The 14,654-nt window shown below is 41.5% G+C and overlaps 2 protein-coding genes across 2 annotated transcripts in view; one reads left to right on the top strand and one right to left on the bottom strand.

Moving 5' to 3' along the window:
* The first annotated feature begins 676 nt into the window (after window positions 1-676).
* The window catches only part of LOC148728866 (uncharacterized), a 14,530-nt gene continuing 552 nt past the window's right edge, over window positions 677-14,654 (top strand). The window contains exons 1-6 of the mRNA XM_088725324.1: window positions 677-812; window positions 1,996-2,252; window positions 11,668-11,782; window positions 12,048-12,084; window positions 12,252-12,378; window positions 13,829-14,654. The exon at window positions 13,829-14,654 is cut by the window's right edge and continues 552 nt beyond it. Of these exons, the coding sequence (XP_088581450.1) occupies window positions 734-812; window positions 1,996-2,252; window positions 11,668-11,782; window positions 12,048-12,084; window positions 12,252-12,378; window positions 13,829-14,350 (1,137 nt within the window). The 5' untranslated portion in view covers window positions 677-733 and the 3' untranslated portion in view covers window positions 14,351-14,654. The remainder of the gene's footprint in view (window positions 813-1,995; window positions 2,253-11,667; window positions 11,783-12,047; window positions 12,085-12,251; window positions 12,379-13,828) is intronic.
* LOC148728867 (uncharacterized) lies at window positions 6,144-8,719 on the bottom strand. The gene is given in 2 exon segments (XM_088725377.1): window positions 6,144-7,179; window positions 8,615-8,719. A coding segment is annotated over 1 exon segment (837 nt). The 5' UTR covers window positions 7,163-7,179; window positions 8,615-8,719; the 3' UTR covers window positions 6,144-6,325.

Raw genomic sequence — 14,654 nt, forward strand, 5'->3', positions numbered from 1 at the left:
TTAATTTGATGGCCTGCTCTCAGTTGGCTTGTTAGCTCAATTGGTAGAGCGCTGCACTAGTATCGCAGAGGTCAGTGGTTCGAATCCCGTACAGGCCTGAAATTTTTTTCAGGTCTGATTTTCACTATTGCTCAAATAGTGCTTTACTGCGAAGGATCGTTCTCATATATGAATCATTTTTGTCGTTCCATTATCATTCTCATCATCCACAATTTTTTTATCAATTAATTTTTTTTTCTTTTTGTCAAGCGAGCCGGTATCTGGACAGCGACAGGGCACGCTATCTTCTCTACAGCTTGCCAATACTCACTTGGGGGCTAATTAGCAATCCCAGAGTTGTCAGTATTGTAGACACTTGGACCTGGTCGGTTGAGCGACATCTGCATAATGAGTATTTTGATGAAAATACACACTATTTCTGTGTGTTCAGAAAATTTTTCACAACACGGCTTTGTATCAAGCGTGAAAATCTTAAACTGACAACTTAAGGCCGCATGTTTTTACAGCTAATTGCAAATCATCTCATGGATTTTCCAAACCTCAAACATGAGTTTTCTTTATAAACCGTTTGCATATATTGTTTTGTCTCTCATTCTTCTAAGCAGGTGTTTGGTACTTGGCAGTCTATTTATAATAAGTCTTACACCGGGGGGCCTTTATAAAACTGTTTCATCAGGGTTATTTTAATTCGCAAAGGCCATCTGGAAAGGAAGTTTTCAAAAAGTCTCCGAGAATGAAATTATTTTCCCTACTCCTGCAGTACACGTTCCTTGTAGCCGTTCTCTTTTGGAGAACGACTTTTACGCTTCAAGGTAAGAAACGAACTTAAATGCACTGCATTCGCTCTTATATTTTCAAGTTTTTTCTTGCTGTGTTTTTTCTTTTCTCGCTATTTACGAGGTTCATCACAGAACGCATCTTAGGCTATCGGCGTTTAAGTTTACATAATTTTAGCCATGCTGAATCTATGAGAACAGAAAATCAATAATAACAACTATATTTGAAAGAATTTCTTTCGTCGGTCAAGATACGCTTCTGATCTGACGGAAATGTGTTTACAACTAGGTTATTTTGGTCTTTGTTGAGAACGAATAGTGAGTTTTTCCTTGTTCCTCTCATTATATCTTGTGGATTATGCCGGTAGATACCTAGTTGCATACCCATTTCAGAATTTATTTAACGAATCAATCAGAATAGCATTCATACATTAGCTTTCTTCGTGAAAAAATCATCATAGTTGAAAGGATGGTTTACATTTTTACAAATTTTTTTTCCCCTCTGGCAACTGCACAGAGTGAAAAGGCAAAGCCTAGAGATCCGGAAGCTTTTGCTATTTCGAGTGTCTGCTCTCCTGAAATTCAGTAAAATTTCGTTTTACTATTACAATTAAAAATAAAAAAGGAAGGGAAAATTACGACACAATTCGCAACAGTCCTCCTCCCGCGTGATTACCCCTGTTTCCGTAATCGTCAGACAGTGCCACAAACGATGATCTCATTTAGTTATGTTTCGCAATCGTGTTCTTCAGATGCAAGAATAGATCATTTCTTTATTTACTTTCCTCGATGAGCTTAGAAAGACCGGGTTTCTATCAAGATTGCAACGATTTTTTAACCTGACTCGTTGGAGAATTTCGACTGTTGCAGCTCGTGTGACACTCACAAATTCACTCATGACCTATCACATAACCGACTTCAATACGTACCGAATTTCACCGGCATGAAGATGTTTTCTTTTCAGCCTGAGGAAAAAAAAATAACATTTTTTCACTCATAAATTTTATTTTAAGTCCTCGGTGGACGTAAAAACCTTTGCTAAGTACCGGATGATAAGTGGTAATAAACAACAAACGAGTGACTGTGGAGAGATCCCGCTTCCTGCCCCATCCACAATAGTGTCACTTTTAGAACTGGCGAGAATCACTTAAAAACAAATAAAACAGAGGATGTTTAGCCTGACGGAAGGTAAAGAATACTCTTTCCTTTATTTCCCCAGATCAATGCCGAAGACTAAAGTTTGCCTCGCCACTTCATAACAAAGCCCTTGTTGGTCATGTGATTGAGAACCTTACTTTAACATTGGGAATGCATAGTTCTTGTAGAGGGCGATGCACCCTGGACGACAACTGTGTTTCGTACAACATAGGTCCTCCGATAAAAGACCACCTTATTTGTCAACTGAGTGATTCTAATCACGTCCAGCATCCTAAAGATCTTGTAACTCGAGAAGGTTTCACATATCAGAGCAGTAAGGTGAGATACCTCAATCCGGTTTTTTTAACTGTTGGCACTGCACTACCACTTAAAGAACGAATCGCATAGATCATTTTATTATGATTTTCAACAGCTCGTCTGCGCCCCAAAAAATAGTCTTAAAACTGGGAACTTTGATCTTATACTTTTTTGTTGTTTACTTGTTTTCTTTCTGTATTCTTTTCTATTCTTGTATGGCTGGCCTTTTTTTCCTACCATTAAAACGACTCCGACACGCTACTACCCCACCCTTCGAAGCCAGCTTAGCGGTGCTAACCATCTAACCATTTCTGAGGTCGATGTTTTGACCGCAATCAGAAATTTGAACCCCCGCAAGGCTGCGGGTCCCGACGGAATACCTAGTTGGGTGCTAAAGGAATACGCTGACATTATCCCTCAGCCTATTACTTTGATCCTTAATTGTAGCTTTGCTGAGCAACAACTCCCTCCATCTTGGAAGCTAGCAGACGTGGTACCCATTCCAGAACAGAAACCTGTTGAAGTCATCAATAAGCATTTACGACCCATCTCCCTTTCACCAACCATTTCTAAGTTAATAATTTGAATATATCAACTAAGTTGAAATGGTAAATTGGCCACCGTTACGATTATAAAAGCTGACGTTTCGAGCGTTAGCCCTTCGTCGGAGCTCCGACGAAGGGCTAACCCTCGAAACGTCAGCTTTTATAATCGTAACGGTGGCCAATTTACCATTTCAACTTTGTTGATATATTCAGATTATTTCGTTACTTCCGCTGACGCAGCCCCAAACAGTTTCTTTAGAAACCATCAGCCTTTAGAGACTGTAGAGATGGCTCAGATTCTGGGCGTGACTATTTCGCGTAACCCTAAGGGGAATAAGCACGTTAATCATTCCATCAAAAAAGCAAACAAACGATTATACTTTTTTAGTCCTGCTAAGGAGAGCCCGCGTTCCAGCGGAAGATATAATTCATTTCTATTGTACAACAATACGTCCTGTTCAGGAAAACAGGGCGCAAATATTCCATCATGCGTTACCCGCGTATCTTAGTGATGATATCGAAAGGGCTCAAAGGCGCGCATTATCTATTATATCACTAGAACTGTCATATTATGACTCCTTAGATAGACATGGTTTAGCTTCGCTCTACGACAGACGCAAGAAGTTATGTACGAATCTGTTTTTGTACATCTCAAATCCATTTCATAAATCATACATTTTGCTGCCAGATAGACATCATTCAGCGCACAACACAAGACGCCAGCGCGTTTTTGACATGACGCGCATCCGCACTGATCGTTTCAAGTCTTCATTCATTCCGGCTATGTGGACGAGGGCTAATCTAGGGTCTTAGCATCGACTGCGTTTTATTCCATTGCTGTATAATTGTAATTAGTATATACTAAAACAGTGGATAGCGTTGAAGGCGCGCTCTGATTGGCTAGTCAAACTCCGAATATCCTTTGCTATTTACCTTCGAGCAATTTGGGAAAAAATGGCGTCCCGGATTGCATCCGTGAATAGCGAAGAAATCACTCAAATTAACGACGGTGGTGTACATTATCTCACTGTTTTAGTATATACTAAAACAACTATTCACCTCCACTTTGGTGAATAGTTGTTCATTATCTTAGGTCTTAGATTTTTTGGTAAATTTTGTAGTTTTATATAGTCTCATATATATATTTGTGAAAAGTACGCAATTCAGCCTATGGCTGCAAATTATTTTATTTTTTATGTAAGAAACTATTTATCTATCTATCTCTATCTCGATGTCATCTGGCTCCATATCATGCTGCTCTCTGAGGTAGTTTCCGATTGCCGATCCTTTGTGTTCCTCAATTCGTTGGTGAAGGTGTCGGTACGTGTAGCTGAGATAGCTTGCATTACACAGGCCACACTGAAATGAATACACTACGCATTGTTGACTCACAAGAGCGGCTTGTCTTCCCTGACCTTAATTTCATCCTTTATCTTCTACTTGTGTAAACCTGGCTAATATTTGCATCGATTTTCTGACTGAGGTCAGCAAGTCGTCTACGTACTACGTTCGCAGACTTCTGATCTTTGAAGGGCAACACGATTTAGGTTGGGGCTTTTCTTTCATCGGACACTTGGGTACGTGAATCCTCGGACACTTTCGATTCAATGAAATGGCGGATGGTAAACTGCACAAGATCTTCTGGACAGCGCGGTCGGGAGAAGATCTCTTTGAGGAGTTCACATCTCTCGTGGAAAAACTTCCACGTAGAAGAGAGTTGAAAGGCAAGGTTTATTAGGGTGTTTAGCATTGATCGTTTGTATCTGGCGTCAACGTGGCTGTGGTAGTGTTGGTTTTGTGCAAACCATAGTGTCTAGGCGGGAGTCATTCCTAATGATAACTCTTCCGAGAGAGGGAAGCCTGTCATTTTCTTCAAGCTCCATTGCTCCTTTGTAAAATCGATAGAGGGATGACTCTTGTTTAATGTCATCAGAAATTCTGAGGCTGCTTCCAAATTAGGCATTGCACTAAGCGTATCATCTTGTTTAGAGTAGTTCTTTTTATTACTATCCCATTGTTTCATGCCTTTCTCTCTCTGCCCTAAACAACTCTACAAATGTTGCTCTTGCCTGAGCTCTGTTTACTGGGCACAAAAAGATAACAAACTTAAGTTGGGGCAATATGGCTATGGACAATAGGTCCATAGCCGCTTTTATTGAAACAAACAGAACAAGAATTAATTCCATGAAGGTGTTTGCCCAGTAAAGGTGCGGGCCAAGAAAAACGCCAAAAGCAATGACACCGAAGGTGCATGGCTGCCCCACCCCAGGCAAAAGCAGGAACGAGGAAAAAACTAATGCTTCGCTAGACAACGAACTATTAACGCTAATCAAATCCTCTACTCTTAAGATGGTATACCAGCCGCCCATGCAAACTGAATCAGGAGTTGAACTTTTGAGGACAAGAATAAATAAAACTAACTCTTGACAAAGCCGCCCATGCAAGCTGAGTCGTTCTTCAGACAACTAGTTATGAGTACTAAACGAATGTAAAGAAAATGACCCTAAGGAATAAAACAAAAGATGATCTAAGAGGTTGTATGCTAGGCAAGTCCTTGGAAAAAGGAAAACTAAGAGTAACAACAAAGGGATGCAGCCAACCATGCTAGCAAGAAAGATGAGCCCAATCACTGGTTTAGTTACTTAAATTGGGGATCCTTATATAGCGCAGAAAGGCATTGGACTTCCAGCGCCCTAAAAATCTGATCTGGGCATCAGACAACCCCTGATCCGCTCCAAAAGGAAGCCGCACCAATTCGGAAACTATGACCCTTATAACGGGAAGGATCTAAGCCACACAAGTGACCGGCCCTAAGAAGTTGACCGGAGAAGACTGATCTTGAAACAAGCAACAAACCTTCAGAAACAAAAAGTGACCCTGGTCGTGAGCCTCGCAGGGTCAAATATCTGGAGAGCAATACAACTAGACAGGTGGAATTGGACTACCAAGAAAGCACCCGGGAAAAGGGAGGTGAGTTGTAGCTATGCTTAAAATCCCCTAAGGTGAGTTTAAAAGCCTGTAATTCCCCAGAAGAGGAATTCAGCTTTGTGATCTGGTATAACTGAAAGGGAGGGTTAGCATTACTATTAACTTGGGTGGTCATTTCCCCTATCCGCAGAGATGCATAGAAGGCCAAAGAGCACATAGCCTGAAACTGACTAATTTGGTAAGTTGAACCCTCTAAAACTGGGGCTGTTGCTACTAACCGGTCCAAAATTGGAAGGGTAAGAGGGAGACGGCTATCCAAGCGAAAACCCACCTTGTTATAGCCCTTAAGGATTTGGGAAACATAAAAAACTTTTGAAGGGTCGGGTGAACCTAACAGCTTATGAGAATAAACCAAGGCAGAAATGTATGTTCACACAGTAGATGGGGCATAATGAAAGTTAAACATATAAGCTATGAACTGAGCCATTATTGAAGGAGATATGGGGAGGGAAGTGAAAAGTACATGAAAAACCGACTTGTAAAATTTATAGAAAAGTGCCCATGCACGTCGATAAGTGAGAATGGAAGAGAGATGCAGGCATGAATGCAGCAGATAGGAGGTCACTGATGCCAACTGCGAGGTAGGAGGTGATAGAGAATCTCTGTGGGATGAACATTCATGCAGGTTGGCGCTAGTTGTTTGAAGGTCTGCAATTTTAACCGAGAAAGAGCATCAGCAAGAACATTTTGCACACCCGGAATATGCTTTGCTTTAAAAGAAATATTCTTTTCCAAACACACAAGCATCAGCCTTCGCACGAAGAACATCAAGCTCTTATCCCGGGATGTCTGCTTATTGACAACATGAACAAAGGCCTCACTATAATTAAAGAGGAGGATCTTTTGATTTTGCATGTCATGGCCCCATAGATGCAGACTCAAAATATTTGGGTAAAGCTCTAAAACCGCAATGTTGAAATTATACCAGCTAGGTGGCTATTGACCATAACATCAATGTTTACCAAAAACCGTACCATAACCCAGGGCACCAGAGGCATCTGTGTACAGTTCTAGCTGGTGAGAATTGGTCCACTGATCAGCCAGAAAAAAGGAGCGCCCGTTAAAAACTGAGAAAAACAAATTCCAAACCAAGAGATCTTCCTTAACCTCTTTAGAAAGCCGAATCAGAAAATGAGGTTTCCGTACCCCAATAGTCAAATCAATTAACCTGCGTAAGAAAGCTCGATCTGGGACAAAACCTGTACAGAAATTGAGCAAACCGGTCAATGACTGAATCTCGTTAAGAGTTACCTTACGCCTACCAAGAAAAGCTGATAGAAGATCCCGACATTTGTCCAGCTTCCCTTGTGGTAAACGGGCCTCCATGAGAACTGTATCCAGCTCAATGCCCGCAAAAGCAAGTGTTGTCGATGGGCCCACAGTTTTCTCTGGTGCCATGGGGATACCCAAAAAAACTACATAACATTAAAAACGTATCCAACTGATGTTGGCAGGATTCATTCGAAGGAAAAATAATCAAGAAATCATCTAGCAAATGCAAAAGATAAGGAAGATGCAACTTGTTCCGGGCCAACAGTTGCAAACACCTCAAAAGTCTAACAGCAACTCGAACAACCCATAGGCATGCACCTATCATAATAGTACTGGCCTTCTTATTATATTCCTAAAAGGTCGTAATCTTCAGGGCGAATAGGGACTAACCGAAAAGCACTCTTAACGTCGGTTTTAGCTAAAAGACAATTGGAACCCACAGACTTAACCAAGTCAATGGCATTCCCCACTGTGGCATACGAAACAGTTGTGTAAACGGAGGAGCCTTTGGGATAAGAAAGATGATGAATTAAACGAAACTCACCTTCAACTTTCTTGGGAACCAAACCCACGGGTGATATACGAAAGATCGGAAAACGAGGGGATGAAAAAGGAGCAGGAAGCCTATGGGCATCGAGTTCCTTAGAAAGCTTAGCACTCACAGCCTTTGGATACTGTAGAGCCGAAAGAAGGTTGGGGGCCTCCTGAGAACAACGAGGGCCACCGAAATACAGAGGAAAACCTGATGTAAAACCAGATTCAAACAACTGCACAATTGAAGGGTCATACCCACAAAGGAAAGGAAGCATACATCTAATGTTGACGGGGGTTGGAAACTGCAAAGCTGGACAGGGGGTTGGTTGAATGGGGGGAAGGTATGGTGGTACATCTGTTTTTTGATTGAATCCCGCCAGCTTTGGCACGAAAATTACAGTTTAAAGCACGGTGGGAGCCCTCACACATTTAAAGCAATCATGCCTAGTAGAACAGCCCATACAGTCACCACCCCTATGGAAAGTAAAACAAGAACCCCTCGGTACTCTAAGATTGGCCATGAGCTTTCCAGTGCCTGCAGGGGTTTGCGCCCTCTTGACACTCACCGGGCTATGCGAGTGGAGCCAAAGCTCCCAGTGAATGGTACCCCATGGAAGGGAAGTACCAGGCGTCTGCCTTAAAAAGCGGAAATTTTCTTCGTAAAAAACGCCAGTTGTGACCCCTGGCAGCAAGGTCCTGGATGGTAGAGTCATACTTCATAAGGCCAGGACTTTCACTTGGAAAGCGGCTTGTAAAAACTCCCACAAACACATGGTGAGCTTGGACCCATCTATCTACTGGCACAATTTCCTTAGGCCTAGTAACTGGCTCAAGAGCCAACGAGGGTAAAGAGCCATCACCAGGATTAATGGTGAGCTGATATTTTCCTTCTGTGAATTGGTTGGCCAAGACCAGACCAAAGCCAATAAATTCATTATTCCAGATTTTTTATTTTAGTTTTAAAGGCACCCTGGCATCGCTTGGCAGACTGACGGATGTGAATATGTCCTGAGGATGGACTGCCCTTGTTGATTGACTCTCAACTGTCAATGAAGAGTGGAGTGACTGGACCACTTGAGCAACCTGGTCCCCAGCTGAGGGATTGCCAGCAGGAGAGGAACCAACCACGGGGACCTCTGTGGTCAACTGTTTAACAGCTGTTCTCCCTGGAACGCTCGGAAAAACCCCTGGTGTAGGAGATGGCACTTGGGACTCTTGAATAGCAGGCGGAAAAGATGCTGGCTGGAGCTGTCGGGTGACCTCAGCTGCTATATGCTGAACCAACTGGTCAAGTAGGGCCGGGGGAAAGGCGGGTATGGTTGCAGAAATAGTGGGATCAGAGGCCTGAGAAGATGGCACAGAATGAAGAATTGCTGGCTGAGAGGGTAGGTCACTGTCATTACCACCGGATGGTAAACTGGGAGCTGCAGTACGCCTCCGAGGAGGAGGTGGAGCAACCAGAGACTCTAACGCTTGGCGAGAAGGTCGTTTCGACCTAGTAGATCGTCGGAGAGGCATCTGATAAACAAAATAAGAAGAAAAAGGCAGAAAAAAGCTCTCAAGGAACGGGGCTACTTGGGCCTTGAACAACAACAAAAAAGGTAGACAGCTAACATAAACACGCAATGGTAAAATTAAACCACATAGGGTAAAATGAGACAAGTAAATTAAACAACAAAGGGCAAGGACAAGCAATAGCAAGCCCCACACTGCCCCAAATAAATAAAAAATCCAAACGAGCAAGGACAAGCATGGCTAACAGAAGTTGCCGCAGTAGCAAGTCCCACACTGCCCCAAAGAAATACTAAATAACGACGGGCAAGGACTAGTTTGGCTAACAAAAGTTGCCAGAGCAGCAAGCCCCACACTGCCCTAAATAAATAATAAATAAAGATGGGCAAGGACATGCATAGCTCGTCCCACAACTGCCCTGAGTAACAAAATGAACGAAACAGGACACAAACAAATAAATGAATAGACGAATAAAACAAAGGTTAATCTAGGAAGCCTGTCAAGAAGACAGCATGCGAAGCACCTTTAAAATGGCGCCTCGGTAGCTGCAGTACAAACAATATTGACCAAAAGAGCTCACATAAACCCCGTTGGACGAATAAGGGTAAACCGAAGGGTTGTTAAAACCCCTATGACACCAAAAAAGAAATTAGGAATGAGCTCTAAAACGCCACGAAGATATTGATTAAGTATCGATGCAGCGTCGTTGAAAAAAGGCGCTCTAAAACGAAATAACACCTCGCACACACCGGTGACCCGAACCGAAAAAGGGTCAAGGAGTATTCCTACTAACTCTTCAATTTCCGAGCCGGCAACCTCAGGGGGAAGGCGAGCAAGATCATTCGTGCCTAATTCCAAAATAACAACTTGGGGGGACAAAGAGGAAACAATTCCGAGGTCGCTGCGCAATCTTGCTACCGTAAGGCCGCCAACGCCGTGTAAATGAACAATGGCGTCATCAGAGAGACCAAAAGTGTCATCAGACCGTGAATCGAAATGCGAACGAGGGTCAATCCGAAGCCTTCGAATAAAAGAATGACCTAATAACAGAACTGAAGGGGCAGAAGAAGCCATGGGAATAATGGAAAACAAGAGCAATTGGGGTGGGGGGGGGGGAGGGAAGTGTGAAAACAACACGGCAATGAACTGCAACAACGATCCGCACAGCGACCGAAACTGGCATGGAATAGTAAACGAGAGGCTCTAAAGCAAGAAGCCAATTCGTACCGGATAAAAAAAGACGAAATAGCGGTAAATATTAAAACTTCGAAAAACTTACCACGCAGCAAGTCAAAAAACAGCTTCTCACTCCGAGTAATCGAGGCGAATGATGTGCACATGGCTAGGGAGTTAATGTGACTTGTAAAAACCCCCAGAGGGGATCAAGCGTAATGGCCATTGATCCCTTACCCAAACCCAGTCCTCCTTGATTGGGAAATAAACCAGGGTCAAAGAGAGAAGGCATAAAAATTCTATTTGCGAGCAAATATTTTGTTTTACTTCAGAAATATTTTTAGCACTCTCTTACATATTTTATCATATTTTAGCTTTCGCCACACTTTTACACAACTTTTTCTACATTTTTATACTAATTTAGAAAACTTTTACTCACTTGAAAATGACCTCGGAGAGAACGTCGTGCTTTTTTAACGCTAATTGTTCTCCCGAAATCGATCTCTAAGAAACTACTTGTCAAGATATTTCGTATCTTACTCGCTTTACTCTACTTATTGTCGTTTCCACCAATCAGCAAATATTTCATGCGCGAGCCCGCACGAAATAGTTTGAATTAATGTGTATCGGTCCGTTACGACTCGACTAGCGGTTTCGGGACGAACTTATTCAATCCTGTTTGAATGAGCTGAATTTGGGTACGAGATGACTGAGTACCAAAACGGTGATTACGAAACGACCAGATGCCCAGTTAGGGCTCTTCTTGTCACGCAGGAATGTCCAAGCGTGATCAAAGATAAGTTAAAATAAAAATCAAATAAATTTTTATGATTTTAAAACAACGATTTCAATTCAGTTTTTTCCTTTTAAATAAACTGATTGAAAAATTTGCGGGTGGCACATATATCTTCAACAAAGGGTCGGCGCGAGATAAGAAAAACCGCAACTAGAAATAATGTCAAACTTTATGGTGATAGTTAAGAAAGCAGAAGCTTGGGTAAAGGGAAGGGAGGGGGGTTGGCAGAGATCAAGTCAAAGTAGAATAACTGTAAAACTATGTAACCTTGATATGTTTCTTGTCAAGTCTTAAAATTTAATATTTGCATCACATTTGTCCAAGACCTGATACGCCAGTCAGTCTGTTCAAGAATGTGTTGGAGGAACAAAAAAGAATGAGATGCAACTGAAAATGGATCAATAAGGACAATTTTCAGAGAAAATTTTAACCCTCTTTAGAATGAATGTCTTTTGCAAGGTGTTTTGATGAAATCAATGCGTGCTTCATGTCCATTACAAGATCTAGTGTACTCCAAACAAAAACTTGGCTTTGTATATGCTTTTGTAGCTTTAACGTATCCATATTCAACGATAAATATCTTATGATAACACTGTTTTGCTACTATCTTCGACAGACACCTTGCTCTTCCTCTCCATGCCAAAACGGAGGAACATGCTCAGCAAATTACGAAGAGAACACCTTTAATTGCCTCTGCGTAGAAGGCTTCATCGGAGCATATTGTGAAAAAGGTAGAAATTTTTCTAATTGTGAGCTCTGGGATGCATTTGATGCATAGTCGCCACAAGTGAGATGCATTTTAGATAGATCGCTATTAACGGAATATAATAAATAAGAATAATGTTATAAAAAAATTATAAATTTTTTTTTTTAGCTTTCAAGAACCTACTGAATTACAAATTTAAATTCAAAGTAGGAAGTAAAAGGTAGAAAAAAGGAGGGAAAAAAAGGATTAAAACACCATCAGGCTCTACATTCCATTTTTTTTCTTTCCAGATGCTGTTTCTTGTAAAGAATTGCATGAAGCCAACAAGTAAGTTCAAAGGAAAGTTGAAAACAAATCTGAAACTTTCCAAATAATAACATTTGTATGTCTTCAGAATTGTTAAATGCTCCGTAATTGATTATTAATACTAATAGTATCCTCATACGTTATACCGCGTAGTATTTAAATATATCAGTATGTGCCCTCTTCAACAGGTTAAATGGCAGTCTGGTGGTTACTCTTCGCTTTAACACAGAACCCATTTCCATTTTATGTCAAATGGGAGACTTTGGGTGTGGAGCAGGGCCGTGGACACCGATCATGAAAACTAATGGCAACCAGGTTAGACCTGAAGTGTTAGCTCAACATGCCGCCATACAGCGAACTTTTCAAGCACATATTGAGTGTGAATTTTTTTGCTTGCCGCTTACAATTACCACAAGCCGCTTGTAAAAGGAGTTCTAAATTCCGTGCATCAGGGCAATAACTTCAAGAAATAAAGTTCGCAAACGTTAATTAATGCAAGGCAAACTAGAAAATTTAAGCCGTCGACAACTGACTGTGAAAAACCAAACAACAACAACAACAATAAAAACTTTATTCATTAATTCTCAAATTATAATTTCATGTTAGCTTCTACCCGCAAATAGAAGAGTCTAATCGAGGAAGGGGAAGAGACACACAAGTTTATAGAGAGGAGAAGACGAAAAATATTTTACAACGTAATGTTAATGTTTCTGCTATAGGTAAAGGTAAAGTCTGTTTACGAGCCTAGTGGCCCATTAGGCAGGTGGTTAACTCCGATTTCTGTAGTATGAAGCGACTAGGACTATTTCTACTCCACCCTGGATGTGATGCCAGTCCATCGCAGGGTTACCCCCAGCATTAAATTTCCGGTATCCATTTATAGACCTGGGTGAAGAGAGGCACTGTGAGAGTAAAGTGTCTTGCCTAAGAACACAACACAATGTCCCGGCCGGGGCTCGACCCCGGACCACTCGATCCGGAGTCGAGCGCACTAACAGTGAGGCCACCTGCTATAATGATTAAAATAGCTTGTAACTGTTCTGTAATTTTAATTAATTCCGTTTTGGATTTTTGGAACAGAGTAGGCGACAGTGGTAGTAAATGCCCTTTTGAGTATTGGAAAAAATACAGCCACATTTTTAACAAAATGATTAAACTTTCGATTCTGCGTTCCGATGCTTTACCACTGAGCCACAGAGACTCTATGATGAGCATGGCCTATTACGAGCTTCTTAATGGGCCTTACTCACCAAAGAGTCTCTGTGGCTCAGTGGTAGAACTCAGTGGTAGAGCATCAGAGCACGGAATCCGAAGGTCTGAGGCTCGATTCCTCACGAAGACTCAGAATTTTTCCTTTGTCCCACGCTCGTGACAAGACGAAAAACATCTATCTATATTTCTTAACCGAGCTCAAAACTTACCATCTTACTTACTCTTTAATGAAACTTCGCTTGTTAAATAAAATTTCTGTGAAAAATGTGCCTACAATTCATTCCATTTTGGGGCATTTGAAATACAGTGCTATGAATTTGATTAGATCATCAAAATGGAAATGAAGCTTGCAGACATTAATTAAATTGTAATCAACAAGATCTCCTAAATGGTTTAGTAAGTCTAAAATTTTGCATGAGTTGAGTTATATCCCTGGGTGTATAAAACTGGAAGACGTTGAACTGTTACGATCGCATCAAACCTCGAGGTTTGAGAGTTATCAATAATTATAAGGTGAACAGGAGCAAAGTCATATTTTTTAATTACTTTTCAGAATACCTTCCATTTTGACTCCGTTTACTGGACTGATTTAAACAGTTACAACCTTCCAGGAGGCCTGACAGGCTTTGATGACAGTGAGACCAAGTTACCAACCTATTGGAGTACACCCTTCTCCAAGATCTGTCTGGGTATGAAGGTTGACCAACAGCTCAGATTTATAGTAATTAACCAGCCAGCTGCCTCTTTGCACTCACTGATCGCTGATGGGCAATACCGTGCTACTTCACAGGGCCGAGACACATGGAAGACCCTCCTTGGGTCACAGGGCTCATTGCAGCTAAACTGTAATAAGGAAGGCTTCAATTCTGCGAGCACTAATTCTGGTAGCGCTAAGACGAGAATTGGAATCGTTTCTAACGAGGGATCGGATGGCTGTTACAGTTGTGATTCAAGAATAGGGTATGGTGGAGCGAATGGGGCTGATAACTCAAACACGTGTGGAAACGTAGCTAACTGGTCCCCAGATAATGGTGACAAAAACATTAAAGCCATGGGATACATTCTCGCTCAGTGATAAAAAACGCAGCAGTAGTTGCACGTAGATGAAGGCAAACTCGACCGAAAATGATCCATTTTAATGGACGCTCAACCATACGCATATACCAAACGCTCCTATATTCTAATGTGAAAGTATAATGAGCAGAGGCAAGGACCTTTGAAGGGTGTCATCCCTCTCAAACTTTGTATTTCTTAATTATTATATAAGTGCTGAGATTTACTCGGGGCAAACTCACTGAATAAAAATCGGCTCCCTTTGATGAGAAGCAAACCCACTGGTCATGTGATCTTTTTCACTAGTGAAAAATATTGTACGACGT

This window comes from Stylophora pistillata, chromosome 6, assembly GCF_964205215.1.
Source record: "Stylophora pistillata chromosome 6, jaStyPist1.2, whole genome shotgun sequence".
Lineage (NCBI taxonomy): Eukaryota > Metazoa > Cnidaria > Anthozoa > Scleractinia > Pocilloporidae > Stylophora > Stylophora pistillata.